The 26,709-nt window shown below is 41.8% G+C and overlaps 2 protein-coding genes across 3 annotated transcripts in view; both read right to left on the reverse strand.

The window, feature by feature from the left end:
• The window catches only part of arih2 (ariadne homolog 2 (Drosophila)), a 31,758-nt gene extending 20,374 nt beyond the window's left edge, over positions 1–11,384 (reverse strand). Inside the window, exon 1 of the mRNA XM_040047648.1 lies at positions 11,374–11,384. The gene's annotated coding sequence lies outside the window, so the exon portion shown is untranslated. The remainder of the gene's footprint in view (positions 1–11,373) is intronic.
• Positions 132–10,786, reverse strand: xpc (xeroderma pigmentosum, complementation group C). Of its 2 annotated transcripts, XM_040047644.1 has the most exons (14): positions 10,460–10,786; positions 9,019–9,315; positions 8,800–8,896; positions 8,177–8,261; positions 7,933–8,087; positions 7,628–7,748; positions 7,436–7,525; positions 5,349–6,212; positions 4,900–5,060; positions 4,599–4,680; positions 2,972–3,103; positions 2,674–2,843; positions 2,024–2,117; positions 132–1,854 (listed from the first exon to the last, which is right to left on the reverse strand). In XM_040047644.1, the coding sequence occupies exons 1-14, from the start codon at positions 10,569–10,571 to the stop codon at positions 1,522–1,524; spliced, it is 2,793 nt and encodes a 930-aa protein (XP_039903578.1). In that variant the 5' UTR covers positions 10,572–10,786; the 3' UTR covers positions 132–1,521. The 2 variants fall into 2 exon arrangements, with proteins under 2 accessions (XP_039903578.1, XP_039903579.1); XM_040047645.1 differs by lacking the exon at positions 5,349–6,212 and having other exon boundaries at positions 10,460–10,785.
• Positions 11,385–26,709: the final 15,325 nt, after the last annotated feature.

Here is a 26,709-nt window from a genome sequence, read left to right on the forward strand (position 1 = left end):
AACACCTTTGTTTACTCACCATTTCAAGGTGGTTAATGGGGCAATCTTGATGATCTTTAAAAGTGTCCAATTAATAAGTATAGATAGCATAATCTATAAGAAATCTACAGCATTTTTTTATTTCAATATATTTAAACATTTATTACAAAAATAAATTTCATACAAGAACAATTGGCAACTTTTAAATGGTTTGAAGACATGTAGTACGGAAAATCTTCCAACAATTACAAAACAATGTTTTTTTCATCAATTTGTCATTGTTATGTTATTATCTCACAATTTACAGTCAGGCATCTCAAAATTTCTATTTACCAACTCAAATTTAGAAGAAAATATGATCCTAAAATTTGAACTTGAAATTTTGACTTATGGATGGTATTTTCTTTCTGTCTTTTTTTCAGTGTCGGAAACAATAATATACAGCCAAAAGTTATAAAATGGTGCCTAATATGTAAAAGAAATGAGTGTAAAAGAAATACTGAATGCAAACAATGACAAAGAGAAGAGGAGATATAAGCAAACCTCCTGCTAAACAGGCAAAGAGGACACGAAGCACTAAAGATAAATCAAAAATGAAAGAACAGTTTTAGTGATTTTCAAGTTATACACTCATTAAAAACTGTCATATAGTCTGCATATACTTTGTTAGATGAGGAGTCTATATCCACAGATCAACTTAAATGTGCACAGTGGTTGGTTCCTTACAATGGCTCTGTCAGATCTTTACCCAACATGAGTATAAAAAAAAAATCAGCTGACAAAAGTAAATCAGCGGAATGACTTTCTTTGTAAAAAAACAAAACATTTACATTGAGCCAGTAACAGAAGCTATGCTCTTATTTGGTCAGACCTGCAGGTTGGGGAAAAAACTGCTAACATGAATGTGATAGAACAGCAGCAGCTGACAGGAGCACAGATGCTGTGTGCTTATTTTTACCATTCATTATAATTTGTAGTGTTAGCACAGGAGGTATTGTGTTTAATTGCCACGCAAGCTATCCATTCATGTCAGCATAAGCTCTAAATGCCAACATTAACGTGCCCAGCAGGTTCAAACCTGTCTGTACTGGTCAAAGTTTGAAGCACTGAATATTTAAACCTGATATCAGTGCCCAATACTCACCTAATACACATGAAGATGTAAGGACACTTCCACAGTCTCCATGACAACCTATACTGTTGCTGTACATATGCATGTTTTTTTTCCCCTCTTACTGTCATTTTGTATGTCCATGAAGTTCTCACATAAAAATCTTACAATACAGTGTACACCAAAATGGAGCTATGAACAGTGAGGCTTTATGTCGTCACCTTCTCCTCGCTTCCCGTATTTCCTTTCCTTTCCTTCCAGCGTTACTTCCAAAGGCTCCAGGGTATTTCAGTGACCCATGCAGCATCCTGCTTTGAAGTGATGTGAACATCTTCCAAACTAAATGTTGCAAGAAGTCAGTGAAAGTGCTTCTTTAACAGCATAATGGAATCAATCTTTGCTTTACAAAAACATGAAGGTGGTCTCCAACATCACACTTTCTCAAAGGGGAATAAATGTTGCTCTTGACCCTTCTTCTCTCGTTTTGTTACTTTCTTCTTCTTCAGTCCGCTGGCATTTCCACCATCCTCCTCTGCTTGTCTGTTCTGAGGCCAGGACATTGCTAGAGTCTCGGATGCCGTCTTAGCTCCCGGACTTTCACCCTCAGCAGCCTCCTCATCTGAGGAAAACCCTTCGGCGTCACCTCCATGAGCAAGGCTCCCCAATCCCTGGTTCTTCTTGTTGTAACGCTTTTTAAGCCTTTCTCTGATCAGGAGTCCTTTCACCAGCAGAGTCCAGTTGGAGATGGCCCTCTTCTCTTTTTTCTAGATGTTGCAAGAAAAGAAAAAAAATTAAGCCTGTCACGTACAGGTTTCTACTTGAAAGTAACAGCTGATACTTTGTGTTAAAGTTCCCACCTAAACTACATAATCTGGTAATTTTACAGGGTTGTAATCAATAATTGTCAAATTAGTGACATGAAAGAAAACACACCTCTTTCTCCTTCTGTTTCTGAAGCTCTTGTTCTTCCACCCACGCAGCTCTGAGGACCTCCTCGTGCTCCTCACACGCAATATAGCCGTCAGTGCTGAAACACACACAGGTGAGCAAATATCCCCTTAGCTTTGACATGTTTGTAACAAGTGCATTTATTTCATTTCTTTCTTTAGGAGTAAAAACATCCTGATTTTGATCTTTTTATTTTAAACACTGAAATGATTCAATGCAAATGCTCACAGAGAGGGATTTTACCCAAAGCCAACTAATGAGATGAAAATAAGCTCGCTGGAAACAATACAGATAAATTTGGAAAGCAACTAATTAAGCTTTCAAAAGAAACAAAACAAAACCCACAGTTGTGATTGAAATTTGAAGATACTGTTATCAGTATCTGCCTTCACAACTAAAACTTGAAAACAAACACAAACTGTTTTTTAAGAAAATATCACGATTTAATGAGTCTGTCTAGGAATCGATAATGATGTGCACGGGTCAAAAAATGCATGATTTTGTTTGAAAGTCCCTCAATATTGTGAAATTCTAACTCTCGGTGCAGTTGTTCATCCTGAGATTCTCCCGTATGACCGTATCCATCTGCTTAATTGTGTTTACACCCCACCGAAGGCTCCTCAGAGTCATCTTACACAGCGTGCGAGTATCCTCCATGGAAGTCGAAACCTGTGACTGCAGGCGCTGCGTCAATGTTCAGTTTCCTGGCCACGCGGTGCAGGTTGGGCAACCTGATATGAACACAGCCCACCGGCAACATACAGGGTTTAAACAGGTAGACATTACCGTAGTCATTACGTGGGACCTGAGGAAAACATACAAAAACACAATGACACTGACACTTTATCCTGTTGGTTCTTATGTTGCTCATAAAACTTTGTTTCGCTTAATCTTCTGAATGTGATGCTCAATCCCACACACACATATACATACCTTCCCATCCACGGCTATCGGCGGCTGGTACTCTTCAGTTTGCCATTCTCCAAACAGAGCCAGGTCATTCTCATCCTTCAGCTCAGACGTCATCCTGGCCTTACGGGAACGATTAGAGAAGCCCTTCACCATCTAAAAAGGAAAAGACGTGTTTATATTGTGAGTTCATAAAGTCACCAAAGCATTTCATGTTTCCACATTATCTGTGTGTCTATTCAGTATGCAGCAGCCTCAGTCTGTTATGATTCCCCCTTCCTGTCACCTTGACGATGCCGTTGATACAATTGATCCAATTAATCCAATTAAGCCGAACTAGGATTTAATAGCATCAGTGCTACAAGAAGAATTCAATACATCTGCACTCAGCAGAACATCAATAACAGGAAAGGAAAGGTTTGCAAGATTTTACACCTTATATCATTTCATAATTACATCAGTCATTCTTCAAGACAAATATATCTCTAGCAATAACAGTTTATTCATGGGGTCAGGTTTAAGATCTGGGAGCAATATTGGTAGCATTCCATCAATTCCATATTATTAGTCCTTGTCCATGTATGCTTTATTCCTGTTGCCCACTTCTCATCAGTATGTCCTGGTTCCTAAATGCCTGATGTGGACCTTGTTAAGCTGGGCAATGTCTGAGCCGGTATGGCTTTGGCTCTATATCTCACACTCATGTTCTGAAGTAGGCTTGGGCGGGCCTAGCTAGGGGCCCTTACTGCATGCATGCCCTTATCGAGATTTGAACCCCTGGCTTATTGTCAGACCCACAATCTGTAATAAACCATGGAGCATCGGCTAATAGATAACGAAGATGGCCCCTGAGATGAGCTGCTACAAGAACACCTCAGGCAGCTGAAGACAGACGGTGATGAGGAAAAGGAAGAGTAACGAGCACGGCCCATTGACAGATGGGAGGCACATCCAAGTGATTGGGACAGTGTACTGGAACATCTGTACCACATACACAACCAAAGGTGTGTGAGAATAACAGGGATAAAGTCCAGTGGGGGTTTGAGTTCCAGATTGACAAGCAGCTAGTGGTAAACCAACCTGACATAGTGGTGATTGACAAGAAGCAGAAGACCACAGTTGTGACAGATGTGGCAATCCCAGCAAGCAGGAACATCAAGAAGAAGGGGCATGGGAAAACACAGAAGTACCAGGAGCTGAAAGAACAGCTGGAGCAGATGTGGAAGGTAAAGTCCAAAGTGGTTCAAGTGGTAGCAGGAACATTAAGAGCTGTAATCCTTAAACTGGAGAAGTGGTTTCAGCAGATCTCTGGCATAACATCAGAGGTTTCTATCTAAAAGAGTGCAAGTCGTAGGAAGAGCTAAGATACGGAGAACCCTCAAACTCCCATATTTATGAATACCTATCAGTCTCTATTGAATACTCAGTGCAGGCTTGATCACAGGGCTGGTTCATTTAGAAAAACTGTGTTTTCATTACCAGGATAAACTCTCCTCCTCAGTCATGAAACATGCTAATGAACACCGCTCAGCTACAACTGCCTTCAGGTCAGAGTGTGACTGAGTTAAAAACAAACTGATGTAACAGAGAAACTAACCACAAAATGTCTCCTTTTGAGGAAGGGAAGAGAAGCAAACAAAAAAGAGCTTGCCTTGTATGGCTCCTCCCCTAACCGGACAGTCCTTGCTTCTTTCAGCCACGTGTCTCTGGAGTGCAGGGTGTGCACACAGTCCCTAGAGATGGATAAAGATTTAAACAGGACATGAATGACGACAGTCCTTTTTTTCCCCTCTCACACTGAAATCCCAGTTTTCCCTTGCTTTTTTGGTTTAGCGATAAGACATAACTAACTAGGTTAACACAGACTGCACAGTATAAAAAGCATTATGTGCGATGGATTTCGAGGTATACTTGAACTAAAATGCATCTGTGATGAAAGTTTAACTAGTTACCGAGAGTATACTGGCTCCCCTCTGCAGTATCCCAGCACAGTGGCTGTAGTAGGATAGATGGCCTCATATTTCAGCAGGTGTCTCTTTAAGGCATACAGCGGGTGGTTCTTATACTCCGCTACAGACACTGGCAGGGGTTTGTTCAGAAGAGTTTTCTGAAGCTGGGAGAGCAGAGCAAAGAAAGAAATTGAAGTAGGTCAAGACATTGTTTCCTTTCATGCCATTCTTGCATTGTTAACGATGGGAGTAGCTGATGGGCCACAGCAATTTCTTGACTAGGAGGAAAGAATTCAATGTTAAAAATAGAGTAAAATCACGTGTACATTGAACATTCCCAGCTAATCCATATGATGCATACAGGACATGTGATGTGGCCACTGGTTTTGGTAAGAAGAATTGTGCAGAACAGTAAAAAAAAAAAAAAAAATAGAAAAAAAAATCGGAGTCACCTCCTTGTCTTCCTTTATGTCTTTCTCGTCCTCGGGTCCCAAGAATGGCTCAAGCGTTTCCTCCCACCAGTCATCATCCACCCGCCTCTTCCTGGATGATGTCATCCAAGTCGGGTCATACTTCTTTCCCAGGTCTTTCACAAACCCGTCCCCGTCCACAGACACCACATATGTCACCGGTGTGGTTGCATTCCGGTAGCAGAGTTGAGGAACTCCAACACCGTGATCCACATCTACGCAAACCCAGGAAGCTGTTTTCTCCAGATACACCTCTAACCACTCGTCTGCACCTGGGCCTTCTCTCTTTGCCCCACTCCTCCTTTTTGTTCCATTGCTCGTTGTTCCTTCTCCTCCTTCTTCCTCTTCTTCTTCCAAGTCTCCATCCTCCTCATCTTTTACCTGTTTTTTACCTCCACTGCTTATTCTCTTTGGAGCTGCAGTATTTCTGCTGTGTGTGCCCTTGGCCTTCCCTTTCCCTTTATTCCCCTTTTTAGATTTAACCCCACTCTCTGAATCCTCACTGTCATCCTCACTGGTGGCTTGAAACTCATCTTCGTCACTAAGCCCTCCATCCTCCTCCCCTTCGCTGTTGCTCTCTTCCTTGTAGCTGACCTTTGAGGCAACACTGCGGCGTTTTGAATTCTTTGGTCTCTGCCCCCCTGATACTACAACTTTCTTCTCTTCCTCCTCATCCTTTTCTTTCTTCTTTGCTTTCTTTCCTCCTACGTCTCCTTTGATCGTTCTCCCTCCTGCTGGTCTCTTGGTGCCAGGAGAAATCTTTGGCTCAGGGGAGTTTGTTTTGGATGATTCCTTGCTTGTGTTGCTCTTTTCTGGGGCACCAGCAGATGTTCTAGCCCCTTTGGCCTGCAGAAATGAGATATTTCCAACAGCATGTTTGTAAGAACAGAACAACCTTAAAATCAAATGGCAGACACCACTGCATATGCAATACTGCAATGAGTTGAAATACTGTATATAGAGGCATATGTAAGTGTGATAAAATTGGTGGCTGTATCCTTTTAATAAGAACCTGACACCACAGCTTAGGCTGTACCTTTTGTATTTTCACTTATATTACAGTTTATTCATTTTTTACAGGTTAAAGTATTAGGTAAAGTGCAAAAGTATTTGCTCGTCTGCCTTCACATGCATATGAACTTGAGTAAAATCCCATATGATGTTTTTTCCACTCTTTCCAGCTACAACAGCTTCAACTCTTCTGGGAAGGTTTTCCACAAGATTTAGGAGTGTTTATGGATCTTTTTGACCATTTTTTCAGAAGTACATCTGTGAGGTCGGACACTGATGTTGGACGAGAACGCCTGGCTCATAATCTCCGCTCTTACTCATCTCAAAGATTTTCTTTTGGGTTGAGGTCAGGACTCGGTGCAGGCCAGTTCCTCCACACCAAACTTGCTCATCCATGTCTTTGCTGACCTTGCTTTGCACTTATGCATTTCCATTGTTCTAGAGTCCAGTGGTGGCGTGCTTTACACCACTGCACCCGACACTTTGCATTGTACTTGGTGATATAAGGCTTGTATGAAACCGCTTGGCTGTGGAAACTACTTCACTGAAGCTCTCTACACAGTGATCTTGAGCTAATCTGAAGGCCACATGAAGTTTGGAGATGTGTAGTAACTGCAACCACCGACCCAGCTCTGTGATTTTATGTGGCTTACCACTTCACAGGCGAGTTCATAGCTGGGATTAACAATCGCCTGTGAAATATTTAGTAGGAAGTACATTTCATGACTGGACTTGTTGCACAGTTGGCATCATATCACAGCACCACACTGGAATTCACTGAGCTCCTGAGAGCGACCCATTCTGCCACAAATGTTTATACAAGCAGTCTGCATGCCCAGGTGCTTGATTTTATACACCTGTGGCCATGGGAGAGACTGGAACACCTGAATTCAATGATTTGGATGTGTGAGTGAATATTTTTGGCAAAATGGTTCATTTTTTAATAGAAGGCTTTAAAAAATGTGTTCTATACATTAAACTGCAGCAGTTATCCAAACGTGACTGTTGTAATTATACCGCAGTGTCTTCTTAAAGGAAAAACAACAAACTGTCAGTACCTTGGCTGATGGGGCTTTGAAAGGAATCGGCTGCAAAGAAAGGACCAATCGGCAGAAGAGCTGCAGAGAGCGTAGGACCAAGAGAAACAGCTGCAGGAAACACAGGTGCATAATTATTTATTTTTCATTTGTACGTCCAACTAGGGGCACTGTTTTATAGAAAATGGACCAGTTTCATGCCAAACTACTAACGTGAGTCATCTCCTCGTGGTTTCTGGCTGAGAGGCTTCCCAGTCGCCTCTCGAGGAGCCTCTGGGGGTCCGGACGCTCTTCACAGGGAAGACTGGAGTTGAGGGTAAATGTTGCTCTAAACCTGGGAAAGAAGAGAGCCGGATGGATGGAAATGGAATCATAAGATATGGCGATAATTATAGAAGGCTACCAGTGACTGATGGCTTCTGAATAGTAGCTCTATTGTCACTATTGTACAAATTTCTCAGTTTTACACATTCTGGCATTAAAATAGTTTCAGGAACTTCACATTTATAAGTACATACCATTTAAGCAGCCCAGAGAGGTAGTTTTGGTCGATGCGCTTAGCTGCCATGGTGAAGTGGGCAGGCAGGAGCGACAGAGTGACGGCCAGCAGGTCTGGTTCACTGCACAACCTGTTGCGGAACATGGCGCTGGCTATCAGGCACATGAGGTGGACCTAAGAGACCAATCAAAGGTTCGGAACGTCAGGGATGAGCTAGAGAAGCACCATGAAAGGAAAGGTAGAACTAAACAGCGTGTTTTCACCTTGTGGGTGTCTATCAGCAGGTCCTTCTTATATCGGTTCACCATTCGCCTCAGATACGTCTCAAGTTCCGCCTTCTTTTTTTGCCTGGCCAATCAGAAATCATGATTATTGGGTTAAAACAAATATACCATTAACTGCACACCCATAGATAACGCATTTTCCACAAACTAATCACATAAACACACAATTACAGGTCCCTCTCCTGACACCTGTGGAGAAAATTCATACTAATGTACATTTGAATGAAACTCCATGACCCAAAAATGTTTTCCTGAATATAATGAGAGGATCGGGAGTTTGGAGACATCAGCTAACAATGTCTGGAGCTACATTCAGATTGTTTTGATATAAACAAAATCTAATTAAACTCAGAGCATGAACACAATGAAACTTTATTTAAATTATGCTAGTGATTCCTGAGTTTTAATAATGAGGTTGATTTGTTTTGATTGACTTTTGGATGTCTTCCTGTGTTCATTTCATTTTACAGATTAACACCTCAACTGTTTAAGAAATAATATCACAAAAAAGTCTGTTTTGCAACTCTTTTTTTAAAGAGCTATTTTATTTTCAAAAGTTTAAAATTTTATGTTGAGCATGTGCATATTCTATATTCACTTACCTCTTTCTGACTTCTGGGGTCTCGATCTCAATCTCCACAGGCTCAGAGGGCAGGACGGGTTCTAGAGGCTCGAGTGGACCCAGCGGCTCAGCTAGCTCTGATTAACACACACACACTATTCATTTCCTTTGTTTTCCATTACTCCCCGCTTAGCATAGGAATAAAAAACAAAACAAAACATTATAACGTTATTACAAATGTTACGGATTTTACACTTACCTTCCACTTCTTCCCAATCATCCTCATCTTCCTCCTCACTGTCCTCCCCTTCTTCTTCTTCTTTCTCTGGTTTCTTGGTGTTCACCTTAAGTCGTGGTGGGGAGGTCACCATATCAAAGTCATCTTCGCTATCATTTTCCTCCATAATGGGTGACTCAAAGTATTTGCTGGTATTGACAGCAGAGCTGGTGTCAGATTGGGAAGACAATTTATTTCCTGCTGCTCGCTTTGAGGGCGCGCGGGGCTTAGGGATGACCTTCCTCTCTATCTTTTCCTCTTTATCTTTGATGTCCTCACCTGGTAAAACAGATTGAAAGATGTTTTGAAGCCTCTGTGCTTGACTGAGAATAAAGGAAAACACGTCAATACAAAACAGAAGTACAACCACCCTAAAAATGTATTATATTGCAAGCCAATTTTCTGAATAAAGATGTTTTTTCTTTCTTTTTTTTGCTACAGAAAATTGACAAAAGTGTCCTAATTGTCTAGAGAATCATTTTTGTGCCACTGTAGGAAGTGCAACAGCATTGTTTATCTGAATGAAAACCACAGTTTATGAATGATTTACCGCAAAGCATGAAGGGAAGTGCTGATACTGGCCTATGAGTACATAAGATGGATGACCTAAATGCCTCTAACACTGAAGAATAAAGAAATCTATATGAATTTTTGATTCTTTAATCCAACGGAGGAAAAATCAACAATAAAAATGAAAAAAAATTCCAGAAAAAATATTGGTTATTTTAAACCAGATGCCTGTATTAGCCTAAAATCTGAAATTTGGTTTATCACTACTATATACACCACAGAGATAATGCTCTTATTCAAATACACGTCAGAGATCACGTCTGAGAAGCTGCAGACAAACCAGCAGGATTAAGAAGTTAACACACACACGTACACCATCTATGCACAAAATATGGTTGGTGTTTTGGTATGTGGAGCACAGATGTGCATCTGGGCCAGCAGATCCACTTCAGCAACCATGCACATCCTTAAGCAGTGCACCTGGATGCTCATACAGTGCCTTTATGGTTATGGCCATAATAGCTCGATATTACGCATTGCCTCCAATAAACCGAAGCTTTGCATTGATGTGTGACATAAATTATATTTTTGTCACGTTATAACTGCACAAAAACTGCTTCTCAGAGCAGTCAGAGGGAATGGATGACAGAGGATGTGTTTTACATTTCAATTATTTTATAATATTGTGAAGTAGTATTTTTCATTTACTACAGCTAATGCTGATGTTAGTCATCTGTGTGAAACTCTTCCTCAGATGAACGTGTGTAAGTTTATTCATGAACCCAGGCTCACTGTGCACAGACCGCTTAGCTAACCTCCCCTGTACTTCACTTAATTTCCTAACTATTGGGGGCTAGAGGTTCCATTTATTTAATGACAGACACACATTTTAGGCAACTCCGACTTTTCATACCAGCATCTTTCTTCTTCGCTCTTGTTTTTGCCCCGCAGCTCTTCGCTTTCAGCACCTGCTTCAGTTTCTTTGTGTCGCCCCCCGTGTTTGCGCACTCTCTCCTCCTCGCCATGCTAGCTGCCGTCAGTGGAAGAACTTTCTTTGAATAATAATATCCAGAGCTAGACGAGCAGTAGTCCTTCAGAGCTCCACATGCTGTTGTATAAGGGCGAGGAAACAGCAGTTACCCAACACTGCCATTCAGGAGTTTTCATAATACAAGGAACTGCACCCGGTTGTTTTGGAGGCCGGACCTTGACGTCATATCCGCTCTCCTGTCTTCTTCTTCTTCTTCTTCTTCTTCTTCACTAAATAGATCCAATTCAGCTCCCTATAATTACAAGTTAACACCTGGATATTTATAAGTAGGCTGACACCAACATTTGTTTATAAATGGCTTTATGATCTTATACATACATATATATATATATATAAAATGTGGTGTTTCAAGTAGGTGTAATACCACTTTTGGGCACTAAGGGGTGGTGTTGTGCTTTCCATAAGGTTTTCAACCTCGACAATGGTCAGCTCCACATGCTCCTGGTAGTTAGCTTTCATATTCATACTCGTTTTTAACAGCCAGTGATCTCTTTTAGGTTATATAAGGAAGCATTTAGCCAGAAGCATGTTCAGTGTGTTCAACAGTAGAAAAACTACAGTAGAGACACAGTATCAGAAGAACCTCTAGCTACTGTACATGTTTGATGTAATTTAGTGGTAGCTAAGCATGTTTGAAAGGGCTGATGTTCAGTGTTATCAAAGAGGCTGTAACTGAGCATGCGGTGTCATCAGTGGAAGTCAGTGGTTGTGCTGAGAATGAGAGTGAGAGGTTGAAAAATGAAAAACACTGTTATCCACTGTGTAATGCAAACCACTCTGAGCTCCACTCAATAAAAGCAGCCAAATATGATTCATGAAAACTTTTTAAATGGTCTTCCCTTGATAAATGGATTTTTTTTTCACCACAGACCCCAGTGTGCCCGGAAGCATGTGTTGAGACGAAGCAACAACCGGAAAGAAAACAGAAAAAAGTCAGTCACGAATTTGGATTGGACTTTAATACATTGCTGAACAGATTCTGCATGATCACCAGGGACAGGAGACCATTAACAGGCCCGTTCAGCTGTCTGTCAAAATCACCTTGTTTGCAAAGAAAAAAACAATCCTTGGCAGAAAGGTAGAGAAATAAGAAGCAGAAAAGCTGGTGTCATATCATGTGAAGCAGAAGTAAACTGTGTTATTCTAGGTATTGTGAACAGGGATTTCCTCATAGTTATTTTCTAAAACTTTACACAAGCAGATATCAGCGGTTTTTTGGGAGGTTGTGTCAACTGTGTCACTGCCTTCCACCGAGCGTGATGCTGTTTTTTGGGGGGATTTTTTATCCCACTGGAGCCCTGAAAAGACTTAAGTGGGTAAACGACGATGCCTGAGCGCATTCTTCATCTTGTTATTTTGCGCCGGGGTCTGCGTGACTTCCCTGAAACAAGTTCTGCCTCTTGATTCTGAATCAATTTGGCTCATTTCAGTTCAATTTAATTTTCATTTAGCCCCGTTGTGATCTGTATCGATCCCATTGAGGTTCTGTGGCAGATGTGTGTGTGTTTCACTTCAGAGAGCCATCTGTCAGCTGATACAGTCAGACAGCTTCAGACTGACTCACTGCAGTATGAGCCTCCTGAAACCAGGGGGCCCTTTCCATAGGTACTGCATACACCATACATATGCATACATACTGCATGCATACGCATAAATGAATGCGTGTTTATGTGTGGAGCGCGTGTGCGTCCATACTTCTGTTAGAGGCTTTGCCTTGACCATCATGTGGATGTGTGCATGCATATGTGAGCATGCAGGCTAGGCTAAGAGTGTGCTTATACATATAGTCGTTAGCATGTGGATGGGTGAGGTGACATGGCAGGAGTCCATGGTCGTGCGCGCTTTGCTCCCAGCGCAGTGCATGGCTTCCATCCCTATATGAACCATAAGTACAGTCAGATAGGAATAAAAAGCCATACAATGCACGGGGCATTGAGAAGACTGAGTTCTATGAACAAGGACACACACACACACACACTCACAAACACGCATGGAGTCGGATGATAGATGGAAAGAGATTCAATTGAAACCCCCTTGAGCGAGAAAAACTCGAAAAAGGATAAGAGCAGGTGAAGGACACAGAAACCAAGAGAGAAAAACGAGCTTATAGGAGATGACTCTGCACGGCACTCCAGGTATGCTGAAGATCACACCGAGACTAATCAGAAAACAGCCTGCAAGTCAGATGGGGAGTACATGAAGCCTCGTCAAAGGCAAGTGGTGGTGAGGTGTGGCAACAGGTCTGACATCCACAATGCAAGGACACGGGCTATTTTATGCCCACGGTGTTGTCTCCACGGCAGCTGGATCTGTATTGATGATGATCAGAGCGAGCTGTCCCGGTGTATGGTGTACAAGATTTTTATAACAACAGTAGTAGTAGTAGTAAACGCCATGTTCGAAAGCAAAGACCTTCTTTTTGGATTCTGAGTAACCACACGGGGTCTTTGCTTTACCTTACCCTGTATGTATCCATATATATGTATATATAACAAGGACATCCGTTTCACCCCTTAAAGCTTTCCCAAAGGCAATTCATGTGAATTTGCAACACAAGTACAGGAAAGTGTTTGAAAATTCTTACAATGCATGTTCATTTGAATTTTTTTCTTTGATTAAATGAGGCAGTTACCTTCTTGTTAACTTATATAGGTTTAAAAATATAAAAATCGACATCGCCTGCTAATATATTTTGGTCGTTTGGTCTTACGTAATTGGAGCATACGTTCTCCATATGATCTCTCTTCACACGCTCTAATCTGTGCTGCTTCTTACATGTGGATTTTTTTTTTTGAGTAAGTTATAAAGGGGGCATATTTTCCTCCATTGAGCACCTGTTGTCCGCTTGGACACTTTTGGTTTTAAAGCAGCTTGGTACTTTTTAAGTCCACTTAACACAATGTATTACTTGATAGTTTTTGAATCCCCCACTTTTTCTACCACATATGGCCATTTCTGGATTATCCCCATAAACAAATGTCTGCTAGCACATGTAAGACTGAGATCTGTCTCAGTAACAGACATATTTCTACAGTGGAGTTTATGTTTTAATGCTGAAATATCTGCTGTCTGATATATCCTCCTAAGCCCCAGGAAGGATTTAGCAAAAGAATTGAGAATTTGGCAAGAAACTGTAATAAAATTAGAATCCCTCCTTCTCCCTCTTAAAAAAATCCCTACAAGTCTGGAGTAGGTATGTTATTATTGATTTCTAAAGAAATAAAGCCCCAGAAACCATTCCTCTCGTGCCTTAAGAGGCTTCGCAACTTCAAGGAGCGGATATGAAATAAATCCAATTACTGAGCTGTCAATCAGGCCGCTAATTAGTACGACTCCAGCACACTAAGTGGTATCAAAGCTGGAAACTCAAAATAGAGGCGACAAGAGGGAGAGACACACACACAAACACAAATTCACAAAACAAGCAATTCTTAGCTGAAAACATAACTACCGCAAATAAACCCCACATCTCAGACGCTTTCTCATACAACCTCCAGACAAGCTGCTGCTATTTCTGGATCGCCACAGACGAGCAACAGCAGCTTGAGGGAGGAGGAGGAGGAGGAGGAGGAGAAAGGGGAAGGTGGGGGGGTAGAAGAAGATGAAGAAGCGAGCATCCGTGCATCCGAGCCGGGACCCTGCAGGTTCTTCTTCTGACTCAGTACCCGCGTTCCCTGTGTCCTCTTGGGCTGCTGCTGCTGCTGTGGCGTCTTCTGAGCTGTGATTCGAGCAAACAGTGTCCGGCTTCAAACAGGTGGGCTCCGGGGTCGCGCTTGGGCTTCTCTTCGAAGGCCTGAAGAATTGTCCAAAAGAATAGTTGTTCCCTGCTCCCGTCCTCTCGTCCTCAAAGAGATAGGGTCAGTGATGCTGCTGCTGCCACCGGTGGATATGTGGAGTTTGACCGCCCCTTTACGCATCTGTGCGTATTTTCATTCAGCGGCAGAGGCAAACAGACGGAGAGAGAGCAGGGAGAGAGAGAGTGAGAGAGAGGGGAGGGAGGGAGGTGTGGTGGAAAAGGACAGTAGTAGGAGGAGGGGGTGAGGTAACAAAAGCCCACAAGTGAGGAGGAGCTAACAAAAAAAAGAGGGATTGTGGGGGGAAAGCGAGGAGGAGGCATCATCATACCTGAACAGGAGACCTCCCTCTGTTTATGTGTGTGTGTGCGCATGTCTGTGTGTGTGAGTGTGTCTGTCTGCAACAGAGAGGGTGCGAGGGAGGGGAGGCTTATGTCGCCTCAGTGACGCGCAGTGTTAATAAAAGCCAGGCAGAGGGGCTGAATAGGGCTCTTTTCTGTCTCATTCAAATACTGCCAGAAAGCACTTTCATTCTGCTGATAAAGTAGAGTGTGTGTGTGTGTGTGCGTGCGTGTGTGCTGGAGCAAGAGAATGTGTGAATATGTGGGTTTGCATCTCTGTGTGTTTGCCCTCTCTCTCTCCCTCTGCCTCTTTCACTGCCATTTACACTGCGAACAGCCAGACAAACAGACAGATGAGTGTACAGCCCAACTGACGCCTGATAAACACAAGCCCCCCAAAGTCAGACTTCACATGGAAGATATATCTTTATCTATCTATATATATATATCTATATCTATATATCCATATCTATCTATCTGTAAGGCAAAAGATGAGGGAAGAGACACATTACTGAGCAGACAGGGAGAGACCGATCAGCAAAGAAGGAGTCCTTGGCACCTGCTTTCCTGAAATTAAGTGGGAAGCGAAAGGGAAGAAAATTAGTATGTCTACAGACGAGACACATTTAGAGAATAAAAAACAAAAAAACAGGGCAATAAAGGTCAAGAAGAAACAAAAAAGAAAGAAAAAAGAACTGGGGGAACACTGTGCGGGGATAAAGTAGAAATACTTGCTCTCGACCTCTTCCCTCCTCCTCCTCCTCCTCCTCCTCCTCCTGTTCTCAGGGACTCGGCTGGAGTCGCATTCCAACGCGTCGCTCTCAATCCCTGTTACTCCCGGCAACACAGTTCCTTGATCTGGTCCCACGTCATGCCGGGCAGAGGAGGAGGAGGAGGAGGAGGAAGAGGGAGTAGGACGTGAAGGTGGGTGCCTCAGAGAGGGAGGGTAAGACAGGATGGATGAGAAAATGAGTGTACGCAATGGGAGGAAGAAAAGGAGGAAGATGAAGAAAGACACAAGAGAAAAGCAAAGAGAGGAGAAGGTGAAGGAAGAAAAGAAGGAGAAGAGGGAAACAAATGAAGGGGCTGGGGGTGTTAGGGATAGTCATAGATGAAGGAAAAGGTGTGAGGAAGCAAAAGAGGTGGCAGAGGATATGAGAAGAGGACAGAAGAAAAAAAGAAGTAGAGATAAGATCAAAAATTAAAGGGAAATGGGAGCTGGTGAGAGGAGTCAGTCGGACAGGTGAGAAAAAATAGGAGCAAGTAAAAAAGAAACATTACCACCCTCCCTATGGCATTCCTTCCTAATTCTGAAATTAAAAAGGACAATCACTGTTAAGGCTCATTTGCTCCTCTTGAGGCCATTAAAGTCAGATGGGTTTGCTCTGGGCTGCCTGCTTTATTAAGGTTCAATAAACTCGTGTTAAGGAGAAGCGAAAAGTGGAGACAAGGGTAGAGTAATAAAGAAGACGGAGCGGTGACACGAGCGCACATGGCTGACGTAACATCTGGAAAGTTGTGGCGTTAGTTTTAAAATGCTTGCACCAGCAGACAGGTGGGATCCTGCCCCATCAAAATCACACGTAAAGTTCACACGGTTAAAGGCAGCTCTAATCCTTTTATTTTTTTTAAACTTTTTTGGACACTGTCTGGCAGAATATTGTGCTTTGGTTGAATACCCAAGACGAAAAGATGTCTTAATCGCTTTTTAAACCACTTTGAAAATGTTTTGAAGCACATAGATCACAGCACAGCTGCCTTACAGCTAAAAGCGTGCTAATATATACAGTATCATCTAATAAACGAGCTCTAGAATAGGGTTTGTGGCCACTGGACGGCAGTGGAAATAAGCTGTGCGTGCAACAGTGACAGTTAATCACTTTTTAAAAATGTGGACTCGTTGCAAACAGTTGCTGGTTGCACATCCGGCAGATGGGGAGGAACATTGTCTTTCATCCATCTCATTTACCAGGAAGGCTGGTCTAAAATATGGGAACGCTGCAGTGCAGTTTGGCAACACCGCAAACTAAATCCACAAAAACATGACCTAAACCAAAACAAAACAACAAGCTGAAAGACACTAAAAGTTCCACAGAGCTAAAGGGGCAGTATTTAGCCCAGTTGGACACAAGCAGTCGAGTGATTATTAATGTCAACCCATGGAGGCTCTGACCCTCTCGTAGCTGTGTAGCCGTAACCTGTGAAGCAGACCAGCAAGACGCCATGCTATTACAGTGACCTGAACGTAGCAGTAACACATCAAGACATGCAACAGTTCTCTGAGAAGGGTGGGAAAGACGACTATGAGCTAGAAAGCACTGAGGTAAACAAAGCAAGTGTCAAAGCCTTTAGGAGGAAAGGACCAGAAATGCACACTTTTGCTAGAGCTCAAGGATACACACCAAGGATGTGTTTTGGTGGGAGTAAAGACACCTGTTGTTTCTTTTAAGGCGGCATCTTTAAAATAACAATACAGACTGCAGCGGCTTTAAAAACAGACTTCATAGAAATGCCAATTTCCACATGGCAGTCTAAGCAGCAAGGGCTTGCTCGTAGGGGTCTATGGGTTGGCTCGCCACGCGTCACAGAGCGTTAGTCTTTTTTTATGTCCAAAGACTGCCAACAATCCTTTAAGCAGGGCAGAAGAAGCAAGCAGGAAAATCACCTGCAGATGAAAATGTGAAGATTGGCGGTACGTTTGACTTGCTGTGCCCCAAACACGAAACATATAGGTCTCTTAAAAATAGCATTACATGGAAGTAAGTCTGCTTTAATGGTTAATAATCTGGCACAAAGACATGACAACATGAAAATGTCCCCAAAGATGTGCCCTGATTACATGTTAAGCAGGAATCAAAAGCAACTAATCTCATGCATTCAGGTAAACCAGTTGTTTTTGGTGGAAGTAAATACGAGATTGTGTGAAAGTGTCCATCTGCAGTGAAATACTCTGCACATAAGTAGACGTGAACCATAATGAGACCAATTTTGGGCTGCACAATGGCCACAATGGGCAGACTATTCAGCAGTAATGGCTGCTGCGTGCTTCTTCCGAGGATCCTAAAATAGTAAACCATCTATCCAACACACCAGGAAGGGTTATAGCAAACAGGATTATTGCAAATGGTATTATTGATCCACGTGCGTGGGAGTGAATGTGTGTGTGTGTGTGTGTGTGGGGGGGGGGCGAGAATGGATTATACAAGGGGTGGACTAAGGTTAAAGGGCAACTCATCTGGCTTTTCACTCATTTATCTTTATCGTGATTACGCCACAAACAGTGACGGGTATTCAGGCATTTGCTAGAAATCGTTTCTTTTCTCAGCTTAAAAGCTTTAAAAAAAGAGCAGAGAAATTACAAAAGAGTAAATCCTCAGAGAAAAAGGAGCAGAGTAAAAAAAAAAAAAACCCGGGGAAGCAGGTGTGACAGGAGAATCAGATTCCTCCTGTTGACGACAACCAGTCAGCTCCAAATGTCAAATGATGTCACTATCCAGTTCTCATTTTAAACCTCAAACACTTGCATTGGTTCGTGCATCTTAAGGAGCCGTGTAAATACCAACGTTATCTCAAATAAAATGATAACTTCAGACGTATGCAGACCTGAATTGGTGAGCACGCTTTTTAAACTTCACAGCTGCTCGGAAATATTCATGCATGCTTCACCAAGAGTGTATTCTGCATCACCGAAAGGCCACAGACAGACTTCTCTCACATTTTGACCATCTTTTCAGAGCAGTAATGGACACCTTAAAGTGGCCTCTGCTTGGATTCATCACAACAAATAGCTCAGTCGCCCCTTCATAGATCAAGTGCAAATTGAAGAAACCGTCAGAGATAAGAGATGAGGGACTATAACAGTCCACTGATATTCAGGGGAGTCCATTATGATCATTTGTAGCATCAAACAGGCAGTTTGTAGTGATAACATTTGCCGTTTTGCTACGGGCTATTCACAGCATCACTAATTTAAGCTTTCACAGCTGAAGTCCTGAGGCCTGTAGTTCAGGATACCCCAGGTATCTTTTTGTTGTCTGGCTTCACTAAGCCTAATAACTGCAATGCCTCTTGGCAGTAGATATCAACTCAATGAGTCAACTCAGGTTTTCTGAAATAACTAAGAGGGAATTCATGTGAAAAAGGGCTATGTTTGCTGCATGTGACCAATCACAAACATGCACGTCTAGCTTTAGAGCAGCATATGTCACAAATGAAATGCATAATCCAGGCCCAAAGCAAAGAAAAAAAGGTAGGAAAAAAGTCAGGAAGTAAAGCTGTCAAAAACTGCTCCGTCACTAAGATACAAGTACATGTGGATATAATTACAGCTGTGTTTCCATTAAATTCCTGTGCTTGGATGTGTTCTGATGTCACAGTTTTTCTGAAGTGGTTTTAATTTCATTCATCTTGCTGCATGCATGGTAGTGTTAGCAGGTAGAGAACAAGTATACAGTACTGTGCAAAGATCTTGACCCCTCCCTCATGTGCAAATATATATAAGACAAAAACAGAGTTTGTTCACTTCTAGCAAGTTTTACAGTCTATAATTGGTCAACTGAAGGGCTAGATGCTTCTCTCAGGACCTGCCACTTCTTCTTTGTCCTCAAATTTTTTGAAGACACACTGCACACCACACTGAGATATTGCTCTTTATGAATCACTTTTTTGGTGCAAAAATATAATTCTATGCTTGTTAAACTGCGTTATGTTTGGCTTTTTTAAAATAGATTCAACAAAAGAAATGAGGAAAAAATTCTACATTTTGTAATAGGCTGTTAGTAACAAAGTGCCTGAAGACACAATTTAAAACTGATTGAGCTGCCTCTTATGTGTACACATAACATTAGTTTGTGCCTTTAGTTAAATTTAATAAAAAATTATTTGAAAGACCTTCATAAAGTCTGGCGAACTGTTGCTGAAGAAGAAAAGAGGGGTCACTCACGATTTTTGCAAAGAACTCTAAAAGCACAATTTTAACCATTAGGTAAGCATCATCTTATGGTATCAACAGAACCTTTTAGCAGTTGACAAAGAAAAAGAGTCTCCTCCATCTCTCATTTTTAGACGGTAAAGAAAAGTCAAAGTATTTAAACAGCCTCAAATTTTTCCTTTGTAGTCGAGGCATCTAGTGTCCTTTGTGTGTGTGTGTGTTGTGTGAGTTTCTGGGCATTATTTTGTCATAGAAACCAAGACGGAGCAGCCTTTCCACTAACAGACTGGGTTGTTAGCAACACCAGCACATAAGTCTGACTGGGGGACGGAAAAAAAAAACAGAAACAAGGAAAATCCCAGGAAGTAGGTCACAGATACACATCACAACACAAGCTGCCTAAATCTAAAGGAGACACGTGAAAATTCTGGGGTTTAGCAGCAGTGCTAACACGAGGATGCTCAAGTGAAACTGAGGATGATGCAGGACTTGGTCACAAACCAAAGTACTACCAACAAATCATAATGCTGATCAATTATATTACTGAATCAAAAGATGATTTTACATCTGCTTAAAATTTACCGAGACATTCCACTCAAAACTAAAAAACCACTCACGTATGTGATGGTCAGCAATTCAACCACTTCATGGCTGATTTGCTGTCATTTCCAATCGCTTCCACTTTGTTATAATACCACTAACAGTTGACTTTGGCATATTTAGAAGTGACAAAATTGGTAGCATCCTATCATGGCACCACTCTGGAGTTCACTGAGCTCCTGAGAGTGACTCATTCTTTTTGCATGCCTAGTTGCTCGATTTGATACACCTGAGGCCACGGAAGTAATTGGAACTCCAGAATTCAAAGATTTGGATAGATGAGTGAATATTTTTGCTAATATAATGTATATTGCATGTATATGTCTCTAAACAAAACTTGGACACACACATCCATGAAGGAAACATAAAACATAAAAAAACAACTATACTAGCCTGAGGGCTGTGTTTCATTGTTAATATGCATTTGCAGATGATGCGACAAGCAGCAACAAAACATAGCTGGGCTCTACAGCTGTGATCAAACACAAAGCCATCAACTGGGGAATTTCAGAGTTTCAGTTTCTCAGCGTCTGCAAAGGAAAACACCCTCTTGTCTTACCAGAGTTGAACAATAATATTTTATGGTGTATAGATTTTTCTCGGTAAGTAGTCCTGCAAAAGTCTTCCTAGCGAGAGTCTGCTCACCTCATTAGAAGGGTGTATTTTGAAGACGCTAACTAAGATGGTGTTATTTTAACCTTCCCCTCAATGCCCTTATCTAACAGGTGAGGCTATGAACTGAGAATAAACACCTTTAGGTGGTGAGGCTGCGTGCTTTCATATATTACTTTCACATCTACTGTTGCAAAAGATCATTAGTGGAAGAGCAGAATAATGCACAGAAAAAAACACAGTGAAGAAAAAATAAAAGGATGCATCCTTTGATCACAGCTTTAGGCTTTTGATCCTTTGGAGAGAGAAAAAAAAGAACTTGGAGAATTAGGTTTTAACGTTCCTCACAAACTCTGGGTGCTTCTGCGTGACTGCGTGCTCTGTAATTATACACAAAACATTAGTGGGGTAAAAGAAGGTAAGGCGGAGAGGAGGAGAAGTGAGAAAAGACTGAAATAGGTAATAGAGGGGGGGGGAAACAGGACAGAAAATGAATAGTGCAAGGCAGAATTGAACACAACAGAAGAGAATAAACTGCAATAGAAAAACATGAAATATGAATAGGCCCTTGATGATATTCCCACTCTATCTGCCTGTCAGTGGGACTTCATTGATATTCAGGGGAGAGCTCCCCTTCTAGCAGCACATATCAAAAGGCAGTGTTATGATCAATAAACATGCCATGGGAATCAAAGCTTTTTTCTTTGATAGCATTGGTCATTTGCCCAGAAACTGTTTGGAAGTGGGAGCCGGCTTTGAAGGCAGTGGGGTATGAGTCATTGGTTACATTTACAAGAGAGCAGAAAATCAGATTTTTAACCTTTTGTGGGTCAGCTGAGCCGGTGATCCTCTCGTCGCTGTCTCAACAGCAGAGAATCAGATGCCAGGAAGTCTCATCTCTGCTTACACAGCCTTGAAAAGAACAGCTGTAAAAAAAGAAAGTTGGGATTGACTGTAAAAAATGTCCATAAACAGCTTCTACCCTTCGGCGTTTTGATTGATAATACTGCAGTAATAACAAATTGTGTGACATTTCTAAGTTAACCTGTGGGTTTAGGATTGATTGAATGTTTGGAACTGCATGAAAATTATGTATATAAAATCTGTGAGGAAATACTGCACAGTGGAACCATTTCCCGAACTTGTGCTGTGTCATTCCCAGGAAAAAAAAAAAATCATTTTTTGAAACGTTTTATCAGGTTTTGGGCGTCCAAAGACTCATGAAATTAATCTCACTGACACGTAACATCACATTTTTGATTAAAGAAAGATATTGGGTTAAATGCTCAGTACGGCAAGAAAATCAACTTCCACAGACTTCCAAATGTCCTTGAGACATCACTCTGAACATGTAGCCTGTCTCGTTTTCTGTAACCCAGCGGCATCGCTCTAGGGGTGGCAATATCTGTCCGTCAGTCCACCAATGTGGTTCTGACTGAAATAGCTAATGAATGCTGGATGGATGTCCTGAATGATCTAGATCTGCAATAAGATAACGGTTAGTTGTAACAACAAAGAGTGATGGGAATTTATGTGCAGCTCAGTAAAGCCACTACAGTCAGTGCAAAACTGTTATTTCCTTGCATATATGAAAAGCTAAAGACAGCGAGCAGAAGAAAGACCCTCCCTGGAGAACACACAGGGCATCAGTGACAACAGATATGACACGATTACATCAAATAAATAAGAGGAGTGGGGGTGAAAGTGGGTTGCAAAGGGCCTTGCAGCTGGGGTGTAACTGTAATAAGGCTTCAGCAGTTTCTAGATTAAATTTCTTTTTCAAATCCGTGAGCATCTGCATGGACTTTGAATGTAAGTAGTTCATGTGGATTTCTGTTAAATGTGAATTTCAGTTTACTGAAAACTGCTGACACATCCAAAGATCCAAGATTCAGAACAAATTTTTGGTTTCCACTGATTAATCGCCATATAATGACAGACAGATTGGACACAATTACCACCTTGACCTTGTTCAGACTGGTAACAGACTTTGCTCTATCCAGTTTATAAGTTGATCCAGTTTTAGAGTTGGTTTGAAGGTGACATCTGACTGTGGGTAGTTGCAGACCTATCAAATGGAACAAGATCAAAAGTTCACTACACACGGTCGCAATAACTTTGGTTATGTAGTGGCCTCCGAGCACTCTTTTCTGTAGTCTTACTGTGGTATAAAAGCATAAAGGAACCTTTTGTAGCACATTTGATGACATTCCACCTTAGCAAACCAAGAGCTGACCATGAAACGGAGATCAAGGCACTAAATTACTCTCAGTGCAACTTCACAATGCTTTGTTATGCTGTTCAAGCTGCTATTATCAAGACTTTCACGCACAAAGCTGACCTGAACCTGGAGTTAGAAGAGCCAAAACCTCTCCACAGAAGAATGTGCATTAACACATTTGCTAGACATAAAAGTTTGAGATTCATTGAAATGCTTTACATCAAAATTTGGGTTCTTAGCAGCCTACTGTTTTCTTTGATTGATGCCCAAGTCTGAGCACATTTCAGTTTGAGTGCCTTTGAGTGTCTAGCTTCACTTCAAGCTGAGTAATTTTAAATTTAACTCTGACAAGCCTGTAGAAGTTGGAGGCAGTCCTGAAAATATCGAAGATTTATAATCGGGAAAAACTCTGCGGCCACAGAGCGTGCAAAGAGAGGTCAAAACATTTACTGAGGAGGTATTCTGAGCACTTTTAGTTTATACAAAACTTCAATCATCCCCGAGGACGTCGAGTTAGAAAAGAAATGGGGCTTCCTGCAGGTTGTTTAGTATCAGTGCAGGTCTACGTGTCTGTGTGTTGGCATCAGATTGTGATTCTGAGAGTGTAATGAAATTAATTAAAACAAATGACTATCTCCAAAGTAGATCAGCACCTGTGCTTTGAGAAATTGTTGTCAGCGATGTGGTTAATACCTGATTTCTAGTTAATGAGCTAAAAGATGCAAAACCACAGGAATCACCCTGCATTACACCAACTCCATTTCCTGTCATTAACATAGACTAGGCCACAATATCAGGAAACAGAGCAAACTACTGCAGACATCCATCTCTCCAAAGAGTTTCGCCATCTTTTCCTCAAAGGATTCTCAGAGGTTCGCACATCAGATCTGATCAATAATTAAACAGTAAATGTTTCTTTTCAGTTACGCTCGTAGTTCATCATCTCATCCTTATGATCAGTTAAAGCTCAAAGTAAGTAAATAAGTAAGTCTATGGATGAGTCTGTACTGTATACACTTCCTAACTCAGCTTTGTAGTCTCCTTGTACTTCTCTGCTTCTTTCATGCACAACTTTCACTCAAACAAGAAAAATCAAAGATCAAAACTACTTTTAAAAAAAAGAACACTCTGCTCAGCCTTATTAAAGATGTCTTATTAAAGTTGGCTTCTGAAGAGGCGATCAGTCCCACAGTCTGCCCGCTGCTCATCACACTTCTATTACCACCGCAGCCAAATGTTGCTGCAATTACTATCGCTGTCATGGCTAACACAAGTGGCACAATCCTGGTGATTAGAGTCAGGTTTTCACACACTCTCATGGAAATGCAGATACACACACACAGTTGGTAGCAGTACTTGGCTTAGCGGACGCTCCATCGATGTGCTCCACTCAGCCACCTGCTGCCGTCTCCGTACCTTCGTTTCAGGCTGGAAGATAACAGTGCCGGAGACATTAGACATTAGTCATTAATTGAGCTTAATCGTCTCATTGTTAAATTGTCTGAAACCAACCTAATGATTATGCCAAGCTCAAGAGCACTAAACACCTGGCTGCTATAAACCTGAAGCCAAGAGTTTCTTAATCTAAGGGAGGGGACTAGAAATGGGTCACAGGCTCTCCTCTGCCTGGTCCATGTGTGGTGAGAGCAGGTAACTTTTAATGAGCCAGCGACAAGGCTGAAGTTGAATTCGCAGTTTAAAACTTTACAAACACATATTCATAGTTAATGGAAGGTTAGTGAGAGTGTGCTACGGTCCTCAAATTTGATACAGATGACACTCGTGCAAAGTTCTGGTCATTTAAACCCAGTTGAGATTTAAAACTTGAGCTCAACTTGGCTAAAATCAGAATTAGGAGTAGGATTAATGAAGCTATAAAACTGCTGTAATTTTCCTCACAGCCACAGTAACACAAAGACATATGACCATGTGTGCCTGGAGCAAAACTCCAATTACTGCAGCTGTGACATTGTTGCTTGGCAGGACAGTGACAGATGTCACAGATGAGAGTGTGCACATACATTAATGCATGTTTTCCCCGTGTCAGCCGGACGGCCACTGATTCTGCAAGCTGAAACCAGTGATAGTAGATTGGATGAACGGCCATGTGGATGGAGTGAGGGGGGCAATGCGAGGAGGGATGCATGTGACTGAGTGATGGTGGGGAGGGTTATGGAGGGTTATTGGGTGGACGACTGCCCACCCTTTGTGCTCCAAATCCGGGGGAATCTGCTAGCCATTGTGGCTCTCTGCTTGTTCACCAGCCAGAAAGCTGAGAGCGGGGATTTCAGCTCCACAGAGCCGATGACTAGCAGGCTTTTTTTTTTTTTTTTTAAATCATCCTCTGTGGGTTTCTCACTTGCTCTTTTATCCTCTCTGCCCTTCTTTTTCTTTCTTTTTTTTTTTTTTAACTGTCTGCCTGCTTTGTTCTGGATACAGTGCATAGTCAGCCCCAGCCAGCTAAAGTATAATCTGTGAGTGACTGAGGTTAGTGATCTGGGTTTTTCAGCATGATTTAGGTTTTTGGTGCATTATTTGGTGATAGTTTATGCCAGGCAGTATAGTGCCATGTTTTTACATTTGCCCCTGTTTAACCAGCAACACAGAAACAGCCTGTGTGCATTTAGACCAGGCTATTTTTATTGAGTAAAAAAATCCAGGCTCATCCTCTTAGTACCTGCACAGCATTCTTCTCCCCAAAATTCAGCATGGAGAAGCCTCTAAAACACTGTGAGTGTCAGATGTAAGGCGTGTCGCAGCTCAAAACAATATAAATAAAGTTCTTCAGGGTGATCGTATAGAAGAATAGAGGCCTTCTCTAAGAATATATATTATACATATGTAAATTAATTTCTAAATTCCAATTTTTATATCTCCTTAACAATATTTGAAAGCTCTGATCTTTATTTTAAAATGTCGGGGAGGGTCACAAGCTATTGCACTCCTAATGAGCCAGTTGATGGTCTGCATGATAGTCTGATATGGGAGTTGCCAGCAGCAGAAAATCACTACAGAGTGTGGTAGAGGCGGCAGAGAGCATCATTACCAAGAGCTTTCCTGCCATTAAGAATCTCCACCTCCAGCAGAGCCTGTGTAAGCCCTCCACCTGACACCTGACTGCTGCCACAACTGTTAGATTTGTCATGTACAATAATGTCACACACATCCCCCTTACCCCATCTATACTGTAAATTCAAGAATATCTATTTATTAATCCCTTATCTTTATATTTCTTAGAGGATGTTTATGAATGCCCCACGTCTGTATAAATAGGAGGGTTACATCAGGGAGGGCATCTGGTGTAAATCTGTGCCAAACCAAACATGCAGATCAATCTGCTGGAGTGACCACTTGGGAAATAAAGGAGCAGCCAGAATTACCTTCTAGTTTTTAAATAACTTACCCATCTGGATTTGCTTCAGTCCACACAGCCTGTGTTTGTGGTGTTGCTGGAACTTTGGAGCAATATGTTTTGCTCCCGAGGCAAAGAAGTGCTTTAGTTTTGGTGTGTTTTAGGACTCCACATTCTCAAATCATCCACATCCTGGTTCCAAAAACATACCTGGCAGTGCCCACAATGGGTAGGAGTATCGAAAATGAGGAGTTAAAAACCA

Source organism: Simochromis diagramma, unplaced genomic scaffold, assembly GCF_900408965.1.
Source record: "Simochromis diagramma unplaced genomic scaffold, fSimDia1.1 OVJJ01000387.1, whole genome shotgun sequence".
In the NCBI taxonomy this organism is placed as follows: Eukaryota; Metazoa; Chordata; class Actinopteri; order Cichliformes; family Cichlidae; genus Simochromis; species Simochromis diagramma.